At 40.7% G+C, this 19,866-nt stretch overlaps 1 protein-coding gene across 3 annotated transcripts; it reads left to right on the top strand.

The window, feature by feature from the left end:
- On the top strand, positions 1-19,341 carry LOC118100442 (signal transducer and activator of transcription 5B). Of its 3 annotated transcripts, none has more exons than XM_035145564.2 (19): positions 1-199; positions 1,112-1,246; positions 1,882-2,038; positions 2,523-2,612; positions 2,813-2,990; positions 5,382-5,512; positions 8,569-8,720; positions 8,977-9,132; positions 9,876-10,055; positions 10,292-10,379; positions 11,244-11,366; positions 11,609-11,701; positions 12,051-12,257; positions 12,401-12,495; positions 13,542-13,684; positions 13,963-14,118; positions 14,313-14,364; positions 15,139-15,209; positions 15,526-15,633. In XM_035145564.2, exons 2-18 carry the CDS (start codon positions 1,119-1,121, stop codon positions 15,170-15,172), a joined length of 2,163 nt encoding a protein of 720 aa, XP_035001455.1. In that variant the 5' UTR covers positions 1-199; positions 1,112-1,118; the 3' UTR covers positions 15,173-15,209; positions 15,526-15,633. The 3 variants fall into 3 exon arrangements, with proteins under 3 accessions (XP_035001455.1, XP_035001454.1, XP_035001453.1); XM_035145563.2 differs by lacking the exon at positions 15,139-15,209 and adding an exon at positions 16,552-19,341 and having other exon boundaries at positions 2-199; XM_035145562.2 differs by lacking the exon at positions 15,139-15,209 and adding an exon at positions 16,549-19,341 and having other exon boundaries at positions 2-199.
- The last annotated feature ends 525 nt before the right edge of the window (positions 19,342-19,866 follow it).

Below are 19,866 nucleotides of genomic sequence, written 5' to 3'. Positions count from 1 at the left end.
GGCTCTCGACTCGGTGCTGGTCAACAACAGCTGCTTTACCAGAAACCAGGAGGCGTCAAAGTTGGCGATGTGACAATACGAGAACCGACCTGTGAGATCTTTAATAGTGTGAGTGAGTGAGTGTGCGTGTGTGTGTGTGTGCGTGCGTGTGCTGCTGCTCGTCCATGGTGCAGCTCTGAGCTGCCGCAGCCTCTGAAAGGTGAGTATCTGTGAACCACTTGTGGAGCAGGAACTTTCAGCGCTGTCCTGTCACTTAGCTCCATGACTATGCTAGCTAGTAGAATGGCTCTCCTTCGCTAGCTTAGCTACGGTCCTCTGCGTTGCTTCTACCAGAGCAATACATGTAACGTAAATTCACCACCGCCACACACGCATTTGCACAGTTGTTCGGTAAAAAGACAGAGGTCGCTATTTGCCAGTTTCTCCTGTTAGTCAACGAGCAAACCTCAGCGTATAGTAAGGCTAGCAAGCTAAGCTATCTGTCAAAGTTGTTGCAGCGCAGCTTCCTTTCTATGTTCCGCTCTGTGGTGAAACATCAGAAAGTACTGTTATCAAACCCATACACATGTCTACATGTGTGCTAGTGCAGAACATAGACACATGATGGTTGTACATATATATATAAATATGTATATACATATATGTTCCTGTTAGATCTCTGAGTGAGTTCAACACTGAACTAATGACACTGGTTACATTAGCTTTGTCCTAAAGAGAAAGATTGTAGAAAACGATTCCAAATGAGATATCATTCTAAATGAGTTTAAATCCATCTGTCCTTGTTGTGTCAGTTTGTCGGATGGAGGAGAGTTTCTCTAACAAATGACCCGAAGCTGAATTTGTGGAAGTGCACAGTATCTTTTTACTGGTGAATCAGGAAGTTTAGAAAGTGGTTTTGTCAGGATTGCAACTTGACCTGTATCTTGGCTCCACTCGGAACTGCTCACCAGTTTGGCAGGCATTGTTTAAAAAAAGTTTTATGCATAAATTCCTGCTCTATTTACTCTCCTCCCACCATCTTTTCTTTCCAAAATCTCCCTCTGGTCGTGTTGTTTATTAGTACCTCATCCTGTCCCTGACTTCTTGTCCTGCAATCCCCCTGCTTCCACAGGAGCACCATGGCAATGTGGATCCAGGCCCAGCAGCTCCAGGGTGAGGCGTCTCACCAGATGCAGGCGCTGTATGGCCAGCACTTTCCCATCGAGGTGCGGCACTACCTGGCCCAGTGGATTGAGAGCCAGCTGTGGTATGACAGACACCATTACCTTTACTTTTACTCGAGTCGCTCCCAACATCTGGGATTGATCAATGGCACTATATCTCTTTGGATATAAGATGTCTTAAACTGGATTGTAGGTAACATGTAATATATTTATACCATTGCACCTAGTGTTGAGCTGTTTTCAGACATGAACTTGTGTCAGACGCGTTCACAACAACAGGAAGCTTTAAGGAACAGTTAGGCGAGGGGTGGAGCCCAGGTAGAGCATGCACAGGGGCTGGACAAAATATATAGTCTCCTGCAGAAAGTTCAGTGTTTCTGTTTACACCACATCGACTCTGGCGTTAGCCCCTATCACCAAAATCAGCTCCTCTTTTCCACCCACAGATATTTATAATCTTTCAGTTTTTTGCGTCCATCTAGTGTTAGAAACGTCATTAACATCCCCTCTCACTCGCTGTGATTTCTCTGAAAAATGTCCTGTTGTATTTTCGCATGGCTTCACTCAGACATTTTCCTTGCATTCTCACATATAGAGAGAAATCTTGAAATTTTCAGGAACATTTCTGGTGCATGTCTGAAAACGGCTTTGGTTGAGCAGCACTGAGCTTGAGATTGGCCTTGCATTGGTCAATAATCTAATGATGAACATTTCAAAGGGATTCTGTGGAGTTGGACAACCCAGCGGAGGAGGCCAAAGCCAAGCGTCTGCTGGACAACTTGGTGGCCGAGCTTCAGAGGAGAGCCCAACTTCAGGGAGGAGAGGACGGCTTTCTTCTCAAGATCAAGTTGGGCCACTGTGGCAACCAGCTCAAGGTACCAGTCAGCTACAGTAAGACAGAGGAAAACTAGATCGCCCATAATTCTTGTTTTTGGACAGTGGAACATTATGCTGAAATAATTTGACATCCTTACCTTACATTCTTTTAATAAATAAATAAAGAAAAGAATATAAACAATACAAAGTAATAATTCTCCTTCCCGAAATGAATTTTTGGGCATATCCATTTCACATGTACTGGTGTGCCCTCAGCATCACTACATTTCAAGCAGGCTGCAGATACTTTTAAATCCCCCAAAAAATCCCCAAAATAGATTTCTAAGTTCTCTTAATATGAAAATAGACATAACTTGATCATAAAAACAGGGAAAATTCCGTAATTTATTCTGCCGCTCATCACAGTCCCGTGTTTCAGGGACCTCATATGTGCATTTGGAGCAGATGTGTTGCAATTATATCAAAAAATCCTTTCTCATCTCACATTTAGTTAAAATTATTTGTGTTTGTGTCCGCATGCAGAGCACTTATGACCGCTGTCCTTTGGAGCTGGTGCGCTGCATTAAACACATCCTGCACTCAGAGCAGAGGCTGGTTCAAGAAGCTACAAATGTAAGTGTTGAAGAGGTTGCTGATGTTTCATTTTTATATTATGAATCAATGGCTGAGATTTACACGTTTGGAAGATGATAAAAAATAAAAGAATAAATATATGAATTGGCCCCATGGTTTTGTTTGTACCAAACTGAATGGGTAAAAAGGGGGAAAAAAGGATTTTGACGTTCTAATATTTAAAATGTTTTTGTGTAAAGGCCAGCTCTGAGAGTGGCGGCCAGGCAATGGACAGCCTGTCACAGCGGCACCAACAGATCAACCAGGCTTTTGAGGAACTTCGTTTGGCAACACAGGAGACTGAGAACGAACTGAGAAAGCTGCAGCACAGCCAGGAGTACTTCATCATCCAGTACCAGGAGAACCTTCGTATCCAGGGTGAGAGGCTCTCTCCCTCACACACACACACACACACACACACACACACACACACACACACAGAAATAAATAAAGTCTATGGCCTTAATGTAGTCAATTTGTGCATGTAAAAATCCCAACCAAAGACCGGGTGCACAGAACAGTTTCTTCAAGCGCAAAACCATACTCGCAAGCATTACTGCTCTGCATTCATAACTGTGATTCTGCAAGCACTGGGCTGAGGCAGTTTGCCCTTCCCTACGCGCTCGCAACTGCTCAAAATCACCCAACACCAAACACCAACACCCAATTCGACTTCCTTGTAAGTCGAATTTTGAGACTTTGGAGGTGGGGACAGTGGCTGATGCTCCCCTTCAGGGTTTACGCTTCATTCATTTTGCAGCAGCTACTCCGGGATGGCGGCAGACGCACATAATACCGTGTACCATGCTGTATTACCCTGCCGCATGTGCTCCCTCAACACTCCACCGCTCACCTGCACTCACTTTACACGTAAACAATAAACACCAGCACTAATCAGAAGCTATAACGACCTGAACAGTACTGACGTTTACTTTGTGATTGTTTGATTTGCTCTAGAGTTTATTAGACACATATATAAACATATTGAAAAAAAGTCCAAGATTTTGCACCCACACAGTTCACCTGCTAACTGCAAAGTAAGAGATGTAACGTGATGCTCACAGCCAGGGTTAAAGTGACTGGAATGATCTGGATTCATGATCCGACATCATTGATTAAAAACTAGTGAATAGACGATGTGAAGAGCCACAGAGACGAGCAGACACACACTTCTGCAGATAAGAGAGAAGTTCTTCCCGCAGATAATGACCCAACGCTGTGTTTGAACTTCATTGTTGCAGAAGAAGCGACGCTCCGTTTATCCAGGAACATAAAAGGTTATTATATAGATCAGTTCTATGTGTGAGTGAATTGAAAACAGCAGAGGTGCAGAGTCGCTTGTTGGCCGCCGCTGAGTAGGCTAATGCACCTCGATGCAGTGGCGCTGCCAAGAGGGGGCCAGCAGGGCCACCCAGATGCTGTAAAGAAGTGGTCACCAACCTTTTCGAGCCCAAGATCACTTTTTTATTCCAAACGTAAGCTGAGATCTACCACCCCGATATCTTAAAAAAAAAACACTTAGGAGGGTCATATTATTGTTAAAGGCTGAATGTACGAGCATAAATATACACAAAGAAAGGCAGTTATACAACTTGATCTTTTCAATGCACAATATTCAATCAATTCATATTTACAGCATCTGCTCAATTCACAATATTTAGCGTCTTAGCTTGACAATATGTTTTGCAGAGGAGCTGCTACTGCAGCACAATGTTTCTGCATATAGGCTTTGCCTTGAATATGGCCATAAATATGACTATTTCCTTGTATAAAAGTAGTTCTGTGTACTCATCAATACCAGTACTATACAGTATGAAGCCATGCATCTTCCACTCCTGCAAATATTTCACATTAAAACCACCTTTGTAAACAAAAGAATCGATTTGGTAAACAGGAACGCTGGAGTGCTTTCATTTTGAAACGCATACAGAAAGTGTTGCAACCATTTGTTTGTGACATAAATTCAACAGATAAACATCCAAACTCAGGTGAAAGATCAGTTTCTCTGTTTATTCTGCTGTGAACCACAATGTTTATCTGTCTATGTCACAAACCGTTTCAAAGTAAAAGCACTCCAGCGTTTCACTTTCTGAACCCATTCATTTGTTCTAACAGGGCTTTGATTGTTATCTACAGACCGGAAGATGCCTGTCTTCATACCATAGTGTCCTGACATTTAGTTTAATACATAACCCAACTTGTATCAAAGGTAATGCAGTAGATAAACCTCTAGCGCTGCATTAAGCACGTGTTTCCCATACACACATTGAAAATAAGTCCAACATGTAGTGCGCACACAGCTCACCTGCCACACACAACATGAGACATGCACAGCCAGAACACCAGGGTTAAAGTACCGGAACAATCCAGGTTCATGATCCGACACCATCGATTAATAAATATAAAATGTGATATGAGAAATGCACTGCAGACAGGAGAGAAGTTCTTAAAGTACAAGTAAATACTGCATAAACAACATGTAACATAGGCCTTTTATGTCAACATGAATATTCACGCACCATAGCTGCTTTCAGACATGCACTGAACTCTGCAGATTTATGTTCTCGGGAGGAGGTGCATGTGAAAACGCAAATGTCTGAGTGAGAGCCTCCTCAGTTTCTGCTGACTTTCTTTGCCTGGCCCTCTAGTATAAAGTCTGCAGAAAGTCAGGAGAGTCCGATGTGTGAACACAGTGGGAGACCCCCCCACAAGTTAGCAGTGATTTGTGTTAGTAATGTTCTGTCTGTTATCTGTTTCCTGCTATTTTAGCACAGCTCAGCAACTTGTCTTCACTGCCTCCAGCCGAGCGCACCCAGCGAGAGACCACCCTACAGAGCAAGAGGGCCACTGTGGAGGCCTGGCTCACCAGAGAGGCCAGCACACTACAGAAATACAGGCTTGTAAGGAGACGCAACACTCGCACACACACAACATATATACTGTGGCTCTGCAATATCACAGGTTTGCAATGATACAAAATGCGGCAACAGCCACTCTAGGTCTGTCACAGTATCAGATTTTGACTACACGGTTATTGTGACACATGGAAGACACAGACGAAGATGACAAGAGAGTTTGTGGTGTAAAGAGCTGACACCGGTGTCCGTGTGTGTCACGTGATTTCTGCAGCGGAGTTAATATCTCACTTCCTGCATCTCTCTGCTGCACCCAGCTGCTCCACCTCTCGCCTGAATAATGTGGAGGATTTGATGCTGTTGTTAATGCATCTGTGCAGAGAATCTCCCATTGTGCTGTGCATGTGTTAAAAGGCAAACTCTGGGTAAACTCTGTAGCCAATTCTCCAGATTTAACCATGTTAAGTCTAAAACTGCTTAGGCAGCCAACTGCAGAGAAGACAATCTGCTTTCTTTTCACACTGGCATGCCCAGTGTGCATTAATGGTCACATAATTTTTTGAAGTGTGTTAGTATGGATGTAGATTATTTTAAAACTAAGTTGTATCAGTGTGGACATACACACACACAGTATTGTCAACAGAAACCCTTCAGGACAGATAAGGTTTGAATCCTACATGTTTTAAATGCATGTTCACACCTTCAGTCTAATAGCCTTCTATGGGCTTCGGCGGGCCGACACAGGTGCAAACAGTTCTGCAGTTTAATTTAAAATAGTTGTGACTGAGGCTCAATGAAATAATCAGCTACTGTCTCACAGCTTCCATTTGACAAAAAATTGATGTCTATACTTTATAAGTCTATTCTTGGTCCTATTATTTTCAAATGTTATGTCCCTCTGCTCATAATATAACTCTAATATTGGGATAATAAATATAAATCATAATAAAACAGGAAAAGAACCAAATAAATACATTGTATTTTTGCTTTTAAGTTTTAAACAGAGCATAACATAATTGTGGGCTGCAGTACAAAAAGCCGACCACTTATTCTACTATTCAAGTCCAGCCAGTTACTATATTATATTAAGTTTTGAGTCTTTGGTGTTGGTGAACAAGCTCTGTTTCACTATGCATGTACATTCTGTCCTCCAGTTCAAAGGAAGCGCTGCATGACTCCAGCTGATCTGACACTTGCCCTAGTGGACTCTTCTATGTAGGAACAAAAGGAGATTCCCAAAAAATCCTAACTACACTTTTGACAGTTAATAACTTTCTGTGCCAAGACCTTGTAAACTTTTACAGAAGAGTAATAGAAAACATCCTAACTGGAATCACCACAAGCTTGCAGTGTGCATGGCCCAGGACAGGAAGGCTCTGCAGTGGGTGATTCAATCTGCTCATCTATCAGGAGTTGAGATGCGTATAGATTAGTGATATTGGTGAGGTGAGATGCCTGCTGATTTTAAAGGATACTTAAGACTTAACCACGGTCTGTTCAGCCTGTTGGGGCCTGCCCTCTTCCATACCATCAGACTGTAGAGCACTTTCTTTCCTCAGGCTGTGAGACTAATGAATTCAGTGTCAAATCCACCACAAAGAGTTTAAGTTCTTGACGTCATTATTTATTAATACATTCATATAACTTCTGTTTTGTTTGGTGACTATCATGAAGGCACTATATGTGGAATTTTTTATTATACAATTTTGTGTTGCATATGAATTAAATTAAAACTTGAGTCTATTTACTTTCTATTTAAAAAATGTAACTTATTTAATGTTTTAATGATTTGGGCGGGCTCTTGCAAAAAGATATATTTAGTCATCATGTTAACATTTGTTTATGTAGACAGGGTACTGTCTGCTTTTTGCAGTAATCTGATTTCTTCAATATTATATATGGGAAGATCATTATCATCCTGGGGAAGGATACCGAAGAAATCTGACCACCCCAACCACATTTCCCCTGGGAAATGTTTTTGTATAACTGGATTTCTATTCTGCTTTTTACATGTGTAAGCATGTTCCTATCAAAGACCTCAGGAAGAGAATATGGCTGTGACAGCAGAGTAGTAGGATGAAAGGAGATTCAGCCATGTATTTAAATTTATTTCAGTCAGACTAAAACTAGACTAAAAGAATATTACCTTATTAGAGGCAAAACTTTAGACTCCTCAATTCCAAAAGTTAGCTTCTTATCCACCAGTACTTCAAGTTCAGTTCCAGACATGTGTAACATGTCTAAAAAAAAAAAACGGACAAAAAATGGTTCACCTTGATCACAGAAAATATCGTCCTTCATATTAAAATCTTCACAGTCGAGCAGTTCAAACAGCAGCACACCCGGTTCCTACACTGTAACCTCATTTCTCCCTGGATCATTATTTCTCTGGTGTATGTTAATAGGGCTGTGCGATATGACGATATGTATCGGGTAACAATTGAGAAAAATATTGTTTCATATTAATCTCTATTGTTAATTTCATTTTGCTGGAAATCACCTTTTACAACATTTTTCGTCATTTTGATGACACTTTCTATTCTTCCACACAACATGGATACAGGAAAGGAATTTACACCAAGAAACCACATCGAGAAACAAACATAGAGGAGAGTGATAGTAATATCGAATCAGCTGAGACAAAACCAGCAGCTCATACCTAAAAGAGGAGCTAATCCTACTTTTAAAGAGTACTACATGTATTGAGCTAGTTCTTTCACATGGATGTGGTTTGAATCTGAAAAGTTTAAAATGGATGAGTAAACCTACAGACTGTTCCCCACCCTCTGTTACCACCTATGCAAGAATCCTGTCAAACTGTAGAGAGGACAGTCGAGTGATCAACACAAACCCCAGACGTTACAAGATGCTTTGAACTTAGACACAATATATGTCAAAGAATCATGAAGATGGAAGGAGACGACTGTCAAAACTTGACATGGAAACAACTTACATGGTCAAGAGTCACGATATGTATTAATATCTGGATATGAAACAACCTATCAGGATACAAGATTTTTGTCATATTGTGCAGCTTGATATGTTAATGCACTGAGTGAATGCAAAAGTTACTCAGCATGTGGCTGGTGATGTGTTTGCAGGACCTGTCGGAGCAGCACCAGAAGACCCTGGGCCTGTTGAGGAAGCAGCAAACTTTAATCCTTGATGAGGAGCTCATCCAGTGGAAGAGGAGGCAGCAGCTGGCTGGCAACGGGGGTCCTCATGAGGGGGGACTGGATGTCCTCCAGTCCTGGTACGTACTAGAAATGCATGTTAATTAGTTTGACTTACATAATATATTACAGGGATGGATGGAACAGTTTCAACTGCCTCCAAGCAAGTGCATGTTTTATTATGATAGAGAGAAGTTTGTATGAAATGTTCTCTTTCAATAAAGGCATTTAGGTTGAGAAACCAAATCTATAAACACATGGGATTATAGAGGAGTGACTGATGATTTCCCCCCCCACATGATGGTGGTATCTCCAAATCTTCTGCTTGTCCACAAGGTGTGAGAAGCTGGCTGACCTGATCTGGCAGAACCGGCAGCAGATCCGGCGCTGTGAGCATCTAACCCAACAGCTCCCCCTGCCAGGCCCGATGGAAGAGCTGCTGAGCAAGCTCAATAGTGACATCACTGATATCATCTCTGCCCTGGTTACCAGGTGAAAACTTGACTTAACCTCTTCCTCTTCCTCTTCCAACTGTTGAAAAGCCAAGGGTGGAGACTCTAGCCAACTGATTCAGGAGAAGCTATACAGCTAGTGCCCTGACAGTGAGGATGTCTTTACTCTTGTGAGGATTCTGGTGTTGTCAAGGGAGTTTGCTCAAACAGTTTATTGGTGCTTTATGAATGTGAATAAGCCCTCCTGGGGCATCTTCGGAGTGTGCAGGAGTCCAGGGCTATTACTACTTCAAGCCACCCATAACTTTGATGTTTGTAGATTTAGGGCTTAGTCAGGGATTTGACTGCTCATCAATTCTTATTCAGATGTTTGTGGACACTGTGGCCATAGCCTAGGTCAAGTGAACTTTTCAGGATTGCACAAGATAACTTTTTTTATTTGTCTCATGGCTAAGTGGTATTTGCTCTTACCCCCCTTTTAGTTTGGTGTTCTTTTGTACTGTATGTTAGTACAGTAATCAAATTTTTGTCTGCAATGATTTTGTTTCCGTACCATGAAACTTCACTGCCATCTTAATCATGTAATTTAGTGGAATCTTTTGATATTTTGGATTTTATGAGAGAAATGTTAGTTATTTGTTTGACAAATTACATTACTTTCTAATGGTTGTGTCACTCATTTCATAGCACCATACCTTGGACAATGAGGGGTGGCGAATAAATTACGCCATTGAAAAAATGTTTTAATGTGCTCATCATGTCACTGGCCCCTCTTTTCCTCAGCACCTTCATCATTGAAAAGCAGCCGCCCCAGGTGTTAAAGACCCAGACCAAGTTTGCAGCCACTGTGCGCCTTCTGGTGGGCGGAAAACTGAACGTCCACATGAACCCACCACAGGTCAAGGCTGTCATTGTTAGTGAGCAGCAGGCCAAAGCTCTGCTGAAGAATGAGAGCACACACAGGTGAGTGGCACAGCATGCAGACAGATGCATTGGTAAAAACAAATTGTGACTCTACAAGGCTTAAAATAGTGGGTGACTATAGCAGGTACTTTGTTAGATATTAGAAGGCATTTCATGAATGTACTAAAATGGTTCATCATGCGAGATTAATAGATTAATTTGTTATTTTGTCTCCTTTGTTGAAGAGCTACAGGATGTGTTCAATTATTTCTAATTGCTTTCTTCTGCCTTTGTAGTGAAAGCAGTGGAGAAATCCTCAACAACAACTGTGTGATGGAATATCACCAGGCCACTGGCACCCTCAGTGCACACTTCAGAAACATGGTAGGCTCTATTGGACATATTTTAATGTACTACTAAGGAATGTGAGAGGGATACAAAATATGTTTTTTCCAAAAAGCTTTCCGGGGAGGAATGATAAGGCTTTTCTCTGCAGAGAAGACAGCTGGAGTAGCTGCTTTAGTATGACTGCTCGTACAAATAGATAACATTAGTTAAAAATATTTTCAGAGTCAAAAGGGCTCATCCTGGGGGGGTACAAAGTCTGGGCCAGAGCTACTAGCAGAACAGAGTATCTCAAGTCTGAACAGTCCAACCAGTTTGATAGAATTGTGTGTATATATATTCATTCACATATACATTCATTCCATTTACCGCTCTTTTCACACATCCTTCACACATCATAGGCATGTGGCTCAGGAGGTAGGGGGGGCGTCAACTATCTTCAACACCGGTTGTTCGATCCCGTCCACCTTCAGTCCACATGCCGAAGTCTCCTTGGGAGAGATTCTAAACCCTAAATTACCCCTGATGGTGAATGTGTGATGGAATAGAACAGCTTATAGAAGTGCCGTATAAACAGTGTGACTTGTAGTGCAAAGCATTTTGAGTGGTCGTTCAGACTAGAAAAACTCTGCACTGTAAATGAGTCAGCATTCCATTTTCTATTTACACACTACCATCGCACTTTGGGGTTTAGTGTTTTGTATTTATTTACATTTGTAGTGTAGACTCACATGTTTACTTGAGTAACACCTAAATCTGTTTACACAGTTAGTTGAGTGACGTCCAGCTTCTCGCCAGAAGCTGCAGAGCTGTTTCTCTATGCACCACATTGGTCGTGTTAGTTGAAATGAAGCGGTATTCTTCTGATGCTTTCTCATGTCTTTGCTCTCTGTGTTTTTACAGTCACTGAAACGGATCAAGCGCTCTGACCGTCGAGGTGCAGAGTCAGTGACGGAGGAGAAGTTCACAGTTCTGTTTGAATCACAGTTCAGTGTTGGGGGAAACGAACTCGTCTTCCATGTCAAAGTAATTAGAGGGGACCCTGGGATCTGTAATACAAATGATACCACTGATTATTACTTTACTCATCTTTTATGGATTTCATCTCTATTGTGTTTCTCTCCTTTGGAAGATTATTATTACCCAGCACTATTTAGCAAGATTATGGCTTTGTCCAAGCTTTCTGTAAACCTAATGTTTTTTAGCATTGGTTTGAATGAATCCAGAAGAATCTGTTACCCACCTATTGTTGTTCTTGTAACCTGCAGACCTTATCACTGCCTGTGGTCGTGATCGTCCACGGCAGTCAGGACAACAATGCTACAGCAACAGTCCTGTGGGACAATGCCTTTGCTGAGCCGGTAAGTTGGCGGCTCCTGTACTGTCGGTTTCCACAATGGGCTTCCTATATTTCACCAGTTGAGACTGTGACCATATTTTAGTAATATTACATTTTTTTCATGACATTTTTCTAGAATAAGAAACAACATCAGTTATTTTCAAAGCTCCAGTTTGTTATATGTGTGATCACTGTCTGCTTTTTGACATATGTTTTCATGTGTCTCACTCTCGTCCTTCAATGTAATTATTTAATCTTAGAAAATACCATAAAGGTGCAATTTTACAATGTTTCACCAAAACAACAACTGAATCTGAAAGGCCTGTGCTTCTCTTTCCATATTTTCCCACGACACCCCTCTCCCCCCTCAGGGCAGGGTGCCGTTCATCGTGCCAGACAAGGTGCTGTGGCCCCAGCTGTGCGAGGCCCTGGATATGAAGTACAAGGCGGAAATGCACAGCGGGCGTGGCCTGTCAGAGGATAACCTGGTCTTCCTGGCACAAAAGGCTTTTACAAGCAGCAGCAACAACCCAGAGGACTACAGCAAGATGACCATCTCTTGGGCCCAGTTCAATCGGGTGAGGCCGGCTCCTTTCCACGGCTGATTGTAAATTTCAGACTCATGTGATGCAAGAAAAAAAGCTGTGCCATCACTACAGAGTGTCAGCGGCCGCTTCTTGTGCATGTAAACATTCTGTTCTAATGTGCTTATTTTGTACAGGAGAGCTTACCTGGACGCAACTTCACCTTCTGGCAGTGGTTTGATGGAGTAGTGGAGCTCATGAAGAAACATCTCAAGCCTCACTGGAATGATGGGTAATGACTTTTTTAATGTTCACCTCTAAGACTGCAATATCTCATTAAGGATAAGACTTTGCTTGGTAGCACTTGTAATCACACTCACTAGCGATGTCATGGCGTCCTACACTCGAACATCACTGCAGCCACGTGAGACGTAAATCCCCTTGAAGGCAGCAAATACAAGATTTACAGAGAGAATTAAGTCACTCTACAGACTAACAAGTACTGATTTAGCATTACACTGCTATAGCATTGTCTCTCAAAAGAGACCATTTCATAAAAAACAATTTGAAGATTGTTGCAGAAGAAGCAGAGGAACTGCTCTGTGTTTTTGTGGATATGATACAAATATGTGGATCATTAAATATTGATGGATCATGGTCCTGATTATTGGCTCATTTTCTGTGCATTACAATGATTTAAGTCTAATGAAAGTTCCATAACAACCCCCCAGTTTACTTTTCAAACACAACCAAATGTACTCCAGTATCGCTTGAGGATATTAATCAGACTTTGCACAGCTCCCTCTGGAGACGCTACAAGCTTTGCTCCCGAGAGAAAGTGGGTGTTTTCCCCAAGACCCAAACTTACAAAAAAACATAATAAATGGCATAATATCTACATTTGTCCAACAGGAACAAATCTCCCAAACAAACCACTAATCCCCAATCTCACTTGTCACAGCCACAATTATTTATTGTTATTATTTTCTTTACTTTTCCTAAAGTTTGTGACGGACCGGAACTTGCACTTCTACACAAATTCAATTAAATCAAAAAATGATGAGTGCTGAAACAAAACACATTTCAACAGAAGACATAACATCAGCTTTGTTGGTGTTATGTCAGTTCTGAGGCTTATTAGTGCAATGGTCTGATTTGATGCATTTATTGAGCAGGATGTCTCCTTGGAAGAACAAATGTAAACTTTACATATTACAATTTGTGAAAAAACAATTAAACAAATACATTTTAGCCTTCACTTGCTATGACCAGGAAGGTGCTCACACGTTGAGCCACTGCATGAAATAGTTGTGTAACAATGTGTGAATCTGTATGCAGTGCCATCCTGGGGTTTGTAAACAAGCAGCAGGCACAGGACATGTTGTTGTCCAAACCCAACGGCACCTTCCTGCTGCGATTCAGTGACTCTGAGATCGGAGGTATCACCATCGCCTGGGTGGCTGAGAATCCCAACAAATCAGGTACATAACTGCCCTTTAAAGTGTTTCTACTCTTAGTTTGAATTTGTAGGGCAATTCATTATAATGTCATTAGAATAACATAAAGCAGAATGAAGGCTGGGCAAGATTTTGTAGCATTCTATATAATATAATATAGAACGCTCAATATTGAGCTCCTAATTCCACTAATTAATGCAAATGTCAGTACATCAGCCATCTTCTCTGCAACATTAATAATATATGAATCATTTCTTAAGTCCTGTGATTGTAATCTGTGCTGGTTCCTGTCTTTAATTAAGGGGAGAGGTTGGTCTGGAATCTGTTACCTTACACAACCAAGGACTTCTCCATTCGCTCCCTGGCTGATCGCATCAGTGACCTGAACCACCTTCTGTTTCTCTACCCTGACCAGCCCAAAGATGAGGTTTTTGCCAAGTACTACACCCCTCCACTCTGTATGTATTATTATTATTATTATTATTATTATTATTATTATTATTATTATTATTATTATTATATTTAAGAGGCACTAAATTATTTACACAATATTATATGACATCAAGCTAATTATGTGCATAATTAGCTTGATGTCAATAATATAAAAAATGTTTTAATTAAAATTCCTAACCTCAGTTAATGTCTCTTGCAGCAAAAGCAGTGGACGGATACGTAAAACCACAGATCAAACAAGTTGTGCCAGAGTAAGTAGATCTCTTTCTGTTTTCTAAAATTGCTACAGGAAACTCTGTTCACCTCACACCCTCCAGTGAACCTGACAGGACTGATAAAGTAGCAAGTTCCTGAAGCCTGATTTGCATTTGGTGTAAGACTCGCTGAAAGATGACATGCCATCCATCCATCTAAAATAACACTGTAAAGCATTCAGACTCCTAACAGATGTGTCATGCAATGTTCTGAAAAGTTAATGGTAACAAACCTTTGAAGGACTGAAACACCTTTACTCTGACTCAGACTGTTGCATGACTTCTGGCAGGCTTATTATTTCTGGCAGAAATATTGCCATTTTCTAAGATGGCCAAATTCCCCTGAAGGTGTCTCTACAGTACAAATGAAACCAGATATTTAGCAATTAAAAGTGTGCAAGTATTTTTACTGAAATATTTGGAATTGTTTTTACCAGGTGGATCTGAATTTGTATGAAAATATATATAAAGATGGACAAAGGTTGGTGATGATTGGTGGTGGCCATTACTCTCAGAGAATTCCATAATATTGTGTGTGTGAATATTAGGACTAAGTGAACTGTGTAATGTTAGTTATATACAGTTACTGCATTAAATGGGCCAACTTTCATTAGGATCACAGTGGGCTTGTTTCAGGTTTCAGGCTCTAAAAGTGAAAAGTGAAAAGTAAACTAAAGGTGAAAACAGAAAACAAAAACCTAAATCAAAATCATTATTTTCCTGTCACCTCCTGAGCAGGGGGCCTCACTCAAGTAATTTGTTCCACCACAGATGCAGTTTTCAGCCCTGTCATCGTGATCAGTGATATCTGATCATGGCCTGGGCCCTCATTTATAAAAACGGTGTGTAGGCTTCATACTAAAAGTTACTAAAAGTGTGCACAAAAATAACGTGGATGCCAAAATGCCCCAATGTTCCCTTTCTAAATCACAGTCCATCTGGAAATGTGCGTTCGTGGATCTGCCTCATAACCCTACATGCCTTCATATTACTAAAAATGGTCAACCTAGGGAGGCCTCAACATAGATCTGACTCTTCTTTGGTGATTAGAACTCTAAATAGGACAGAGGAATGCCCAAGAATTTTAATTATGTTGTAAAAATAAAAACATAATTATTAAGCAAAAACAACAAAAAATGTGTTTTGTGTCTCTGGTAGATTTACCACCCCAAACCCTGAACCCAGCGGAGCAACTCCAACATTCATGGACCAGACAGCTTCTCCCTCTGTGACCCACCCCAACAACTTCAGTGTTTACCCTCCTATGTAAGTACATTCCTTTACCTAAGACTGAAGATCCAGGAGAACTTTGTCAACTCAACCATATGCTACACATTTCTGCTGGGCCATGAGTTCTACATATATCATTCAAGTAAACAGTCAACTTCAGGAGCAAAAAGACAACATAAGATGCCAAGACAAAAACCAAGACAAATGCAAAGAGGCAGACATTATTTCCTTTTGAAAACATAGGACAAGATGGAGAATATCCCTTGTTTGTTTAAAGGTCTACCGCACTTATTAAGATGCCAACCACCAGTAGATGTTAGCAGACAGCGACCACCTATCTTCAGTTGTGCACCTTAGCCTCATCACGTGTTCCGGGCTTTTAATCGCAACAGCGGTACAAGCTGAACCTGAGGGTACGCTGAGGACAAAGGTAAATCTGACTTGCTCCTGGCTTGTTTGGCATGTGGGCCGCTCAGTAGATCAGACATCATTACATCGATGCCTTTGTAAATTGAACACCTACTGTCCAAGGCGACAGAGTTAAAAGCTGTCCCAACATGACTGACATTATCCCTCCACTAAGTGTGGTCAAAATTTGTTCTGTACGTTATTTGTCTAATCCTGCAGACAAATAGAAAAACAGACAATTCGAATGAAAACTGAACCTCTTTGGCGGAGGTAATGACACTGTATGACATTTCAATGTGGAAACCAGGTGAAAGGAGCCTGTGATGAACCTACAGAGATTCACCTGAAGCTTGAATAAAAAAGAGAAAGCTCTTCTGTTGATTCATTTCTGTGAAAATGTTAAGAGCATATTTGAGTTGGCTGAGGAATCTGTGACTGGGTCGGTCAGAAATGTACATTTTGTTTGGAATAGATTTGTTCCTACATACATCATGCCCTTTATGATAGAACATCCAAAGTCTGTTTCTGCTCTCTTCTTGTCAGTAGTGACACCATGTTGGATGCAGATGGAGACTTTGACCTGGAGGACACGATGGACGTGGCCCGTCATGTGGAGGAACTGCTCCGCAGGCCCATGGCCAACCAGTGGAGCAGCCAGCAGTCCTGAACCTGAAACATGATACTGCTGCACACCTTCAGGTCTACTCCATCTTATCCACTCCTTTAATTCTGTCCGAACTGCAGCCACATTAAGAGATGTCCTGTGTTCATTAGTCCCTCTGACAGATCCACATTACAATTCACATTCATCATGCTTAAGCTGCCCGCAGAAGAGAAGAACTGGTTTTCTAATCAATATTGTCTCAGTGGAGATGGTAAACCATGTTTTCAAGAGTCAGCTTTACTGGCATTGGACAGAGGACAGGGGCTGGGGTTCTCTCCACCCATCATAGTTTCTCAGGACGGTCATGAAGACCTGGTTTGGGTCAATGGGATTTTTATACACTTAGTTTTTATGTGAGCTTTGCGTACCTGATGAGCTTTTAGCTGGCACAATGAGACTTATGCGTAAGATTTCGGAGTATCTTAAAATTATTTTTAAATGTTTTTCTACAGTTAACATGGGTTAATGTGACTGAATGCAGAAAAAACAACTCTCTTCTCTCTTTGTCAATAATTAATAATAGTTGTATAATTAGTACTATCTATCTAGTAGTAAGTCCATAAAAAAGTGAGACTATGTAGCTTTAGCTGAACATCAGCCACTGTGAACACCAGCAGTATTTACAGGATGATGGGAAATTAAATTTTCCTTCATTTTCAAAGTTTATCTTTAATCATTTGCTTTAGAGCCACTTAGCAAAACAAGTATAAATCAACAACCATGGCTCCCATGTAGGTGCATCGTAGTTACTGCTGTGTCATTGGCTTTAGACAGCTTTAAACCTGTGATGCTGGAAACTAAATCAAGTGGTGTCCTCAACCTAACTCCAGTGTCCTGGGAAGCTGCAGTTTGAACTTCACCTGTGCTTCAGTGTGAGCCCAGCAGCTGTGTCCTGTAGAAGGAACCATCTGAACAGCATGAGGTTTCACACAAACATGGGTCATGTCTGGTTTGAAGTTTGAACCTGGTAGAACTTAAGTTTCTGTCATTGAGCTGAGAGTAATCACTGGTCATGTTTCCAGTTGGGATCTCTGGTTCCTTCACTTGCTTCTCTTACTGTTTGCTTATTCTATGGTTTATGATCAATTTAAACACCAACCAACGCCATTGCTTATGTAGACTGGCCAGCGGTCACAGAGATAGATGAAAGCTCAGACATTTTTTCTCCAATAATATAGATTAAAGTACAAAAATAATAAACAATCAAATAAGACAACTGTCAGCAACATCATCATTTTGTAGTATTTAATAGTGAATGTTCAGTAGTAATATAATGAATTTGACTCAGCAATCAGATTCAACCCAGAAAGTCCCTGTTTGGCTAAACCAGTTCAAAACCTTAGCTGAGCTATTCAGATGCTAAGTGACACAGCTTCAGTCTCTGTGTATTTACAGTTGCCTGTAACATACTAAAACAAAACAGTAAATGCTTAACAGTAGTTCAAGTTGTAAAACGTCATACAGACGTTTCAGGACTCATGAATTACCCTCTCTAATTCTATGTATGTACACATATATGTTGTCCGAATGGAACCTTCGGTGTATGGTACTGTGTGATAAGCTTAGTCAGTGGATTCTATTGGGAAAAGATTACACCTCACACTCTATAATACGCCATCATACTTTTTCTCTGCCAGGATAATCAGACAGCAGCTCAGGACTGCAACTAACAGTTTTTATTATCCTGTTCATTTTTTCATCATCTATTATTTTAATTAATTGTTTTGTCAACAAAATGTAGAAACATTTGGGGAAAAAAATCACAATTATTTACCCGCAGATATCCAAAGCCCAAAGTTATATCTTTGAATTGCTTGGTTTTTCTGACCGCCTGTGCACAATTCAAAAACATTCAGTTTACTGTAACATACATCCCCACATGTGAGAGGATGGAACCAATTTTATTTGCATTGCGTCACTCATTTTTGCAAGGAGAGGGCCATTAATTGATCATCAGAACTCTTACTAATTGATCCTTTGTAGATCAGATACATAACCATGACAGTTCTGATCATGTGTGTAGCATTGCTTCTGAAACCAGAGAACAATTATCCCACCCACCTCAGCTGCAGTTTGTCCATTCTGCTCATTATGATGATGATGATGATGATGTTAATCTTTTTCTAGCTTCTCCGTTATCCTGAAATAACCTTCAGTAAACATTTCTGTGGAGATTCACGGCTCTGTAGATCTCTCTGTGCCTTTTGGCTTGGTAAGGACAGCACTGTCCATCAGTACATTTGAAAGCCATTGTCCATAACACTGTACTACTACCAGCATCCAAGGAAAATCTCTCAGAACACAACTCACCCATAATGAAGTTAACACAGCAAACCTCAGGAAAGTCACTGTGGGGGAAAAAAAGGCAGTTGTGTCCAAATCAACCAAATGATTTGAGTGTAGATGGGGATACTATGTAACTCTTGTGCTACCTTTACCTCTTACGCTTATTGTGAAATAAAAGCTGAAACACAAAACGTTTTATTTTTACTAATGCAGTAGTTCACCTTTTTGTCCTTGAATCAACCAAATGTGTGTATCCAGCTCACTGCTGCTGTGTTTGTCCGCTGGCTTCTGTACAATCTGCCTCATGTACTTCCACATTGTGCTACACTTTGCTGGAAGTTTGGTGTTTGGATTTGACTTGGAAATAAAACACATTTTTTAATTAACTGAGTGACATTATTTGCTCTCATCACTTTGTGTTTTTCTCCTGTTTAAAAATGAATGGTATTTTATCATCTTATTTTCAGCCACATTAGTGGCAGTGTGTCACTGGAGTGAAATATTAAGTATATAGCAGGGGTCTTTTTTCAGGCCAAGGACCCCCAAACTGATGGAGATGGAGCAGGGACCCCCGACTATATATATTGTATAAAATTGTGTTTTATATTAAACTGGGCCTAGTGCCATGTATAAACATAGCTACCCTCTTATTGTGCATTCAATACTAAGCTATTCAAATAAAACACAGGTTCATATGTTCATGTTTTTATTTTATTTATATTTTATGTGCAAGGTACAGGGTGGCCGTGTCACTGCCATTTATAGACATGCATCTTGCATACAACACTGAGCTATTAAAATAATTCACAGATTCATGTTTTTATTTTAAACATACATGTAGAAGGGACTGAATCCTCACATACTCCCACATTAGTGAGATGTCTGACCCTGATGAGTAGCACGCAACTTAT

This window comes from Hippoglossus stenolepis, chromosome 21, assembly GCF_022539355.2.
Source record: "Hippoglossus stenolepis isolate QCI-W04-F060 chromosome 21, HSTE1.2, whole genome shotgun sequence".
In the NCBI taxonomy this organism is placed as follows: Eukaryota; Metazoa; Chordata; class Actinopteri; order Pleuronectiformes; family Pleuronectidae; genus Hippoglossus; species Hippoglossus stenolepis.
The sequence above is the reverse complement of the archived record's forward strand: the minus strand, read 5'-3'. Positions and strand labels throughout refer to the sequence as shown.

Excerpts from the sequence above, each read along its gene's own strand:
- LOC118100442 (XM_035145562.2), top strand. The coding sequence starts at position 1,119 with ATGGCAATGTGGATCCAGGCCCAGCAGCTCCAGGGTGAGGCGTCTCAC. Across the intron at positions 11,367-11,608 it reads AACTCGTCTTCCATGTCAAA|ACCTTATCACTGCCTGTGGT; the intron begins GTAATTAGAGGG and ends TGTAACCTGCAG. Across the intron at positions 12,258-12,400 it reads CTTGGGCCCAGTTCAATCGG|GAGAGCTTACCTGGACGCAA; the intron begins GTGAGGCCGGCT and ends TATTTTGTACAG.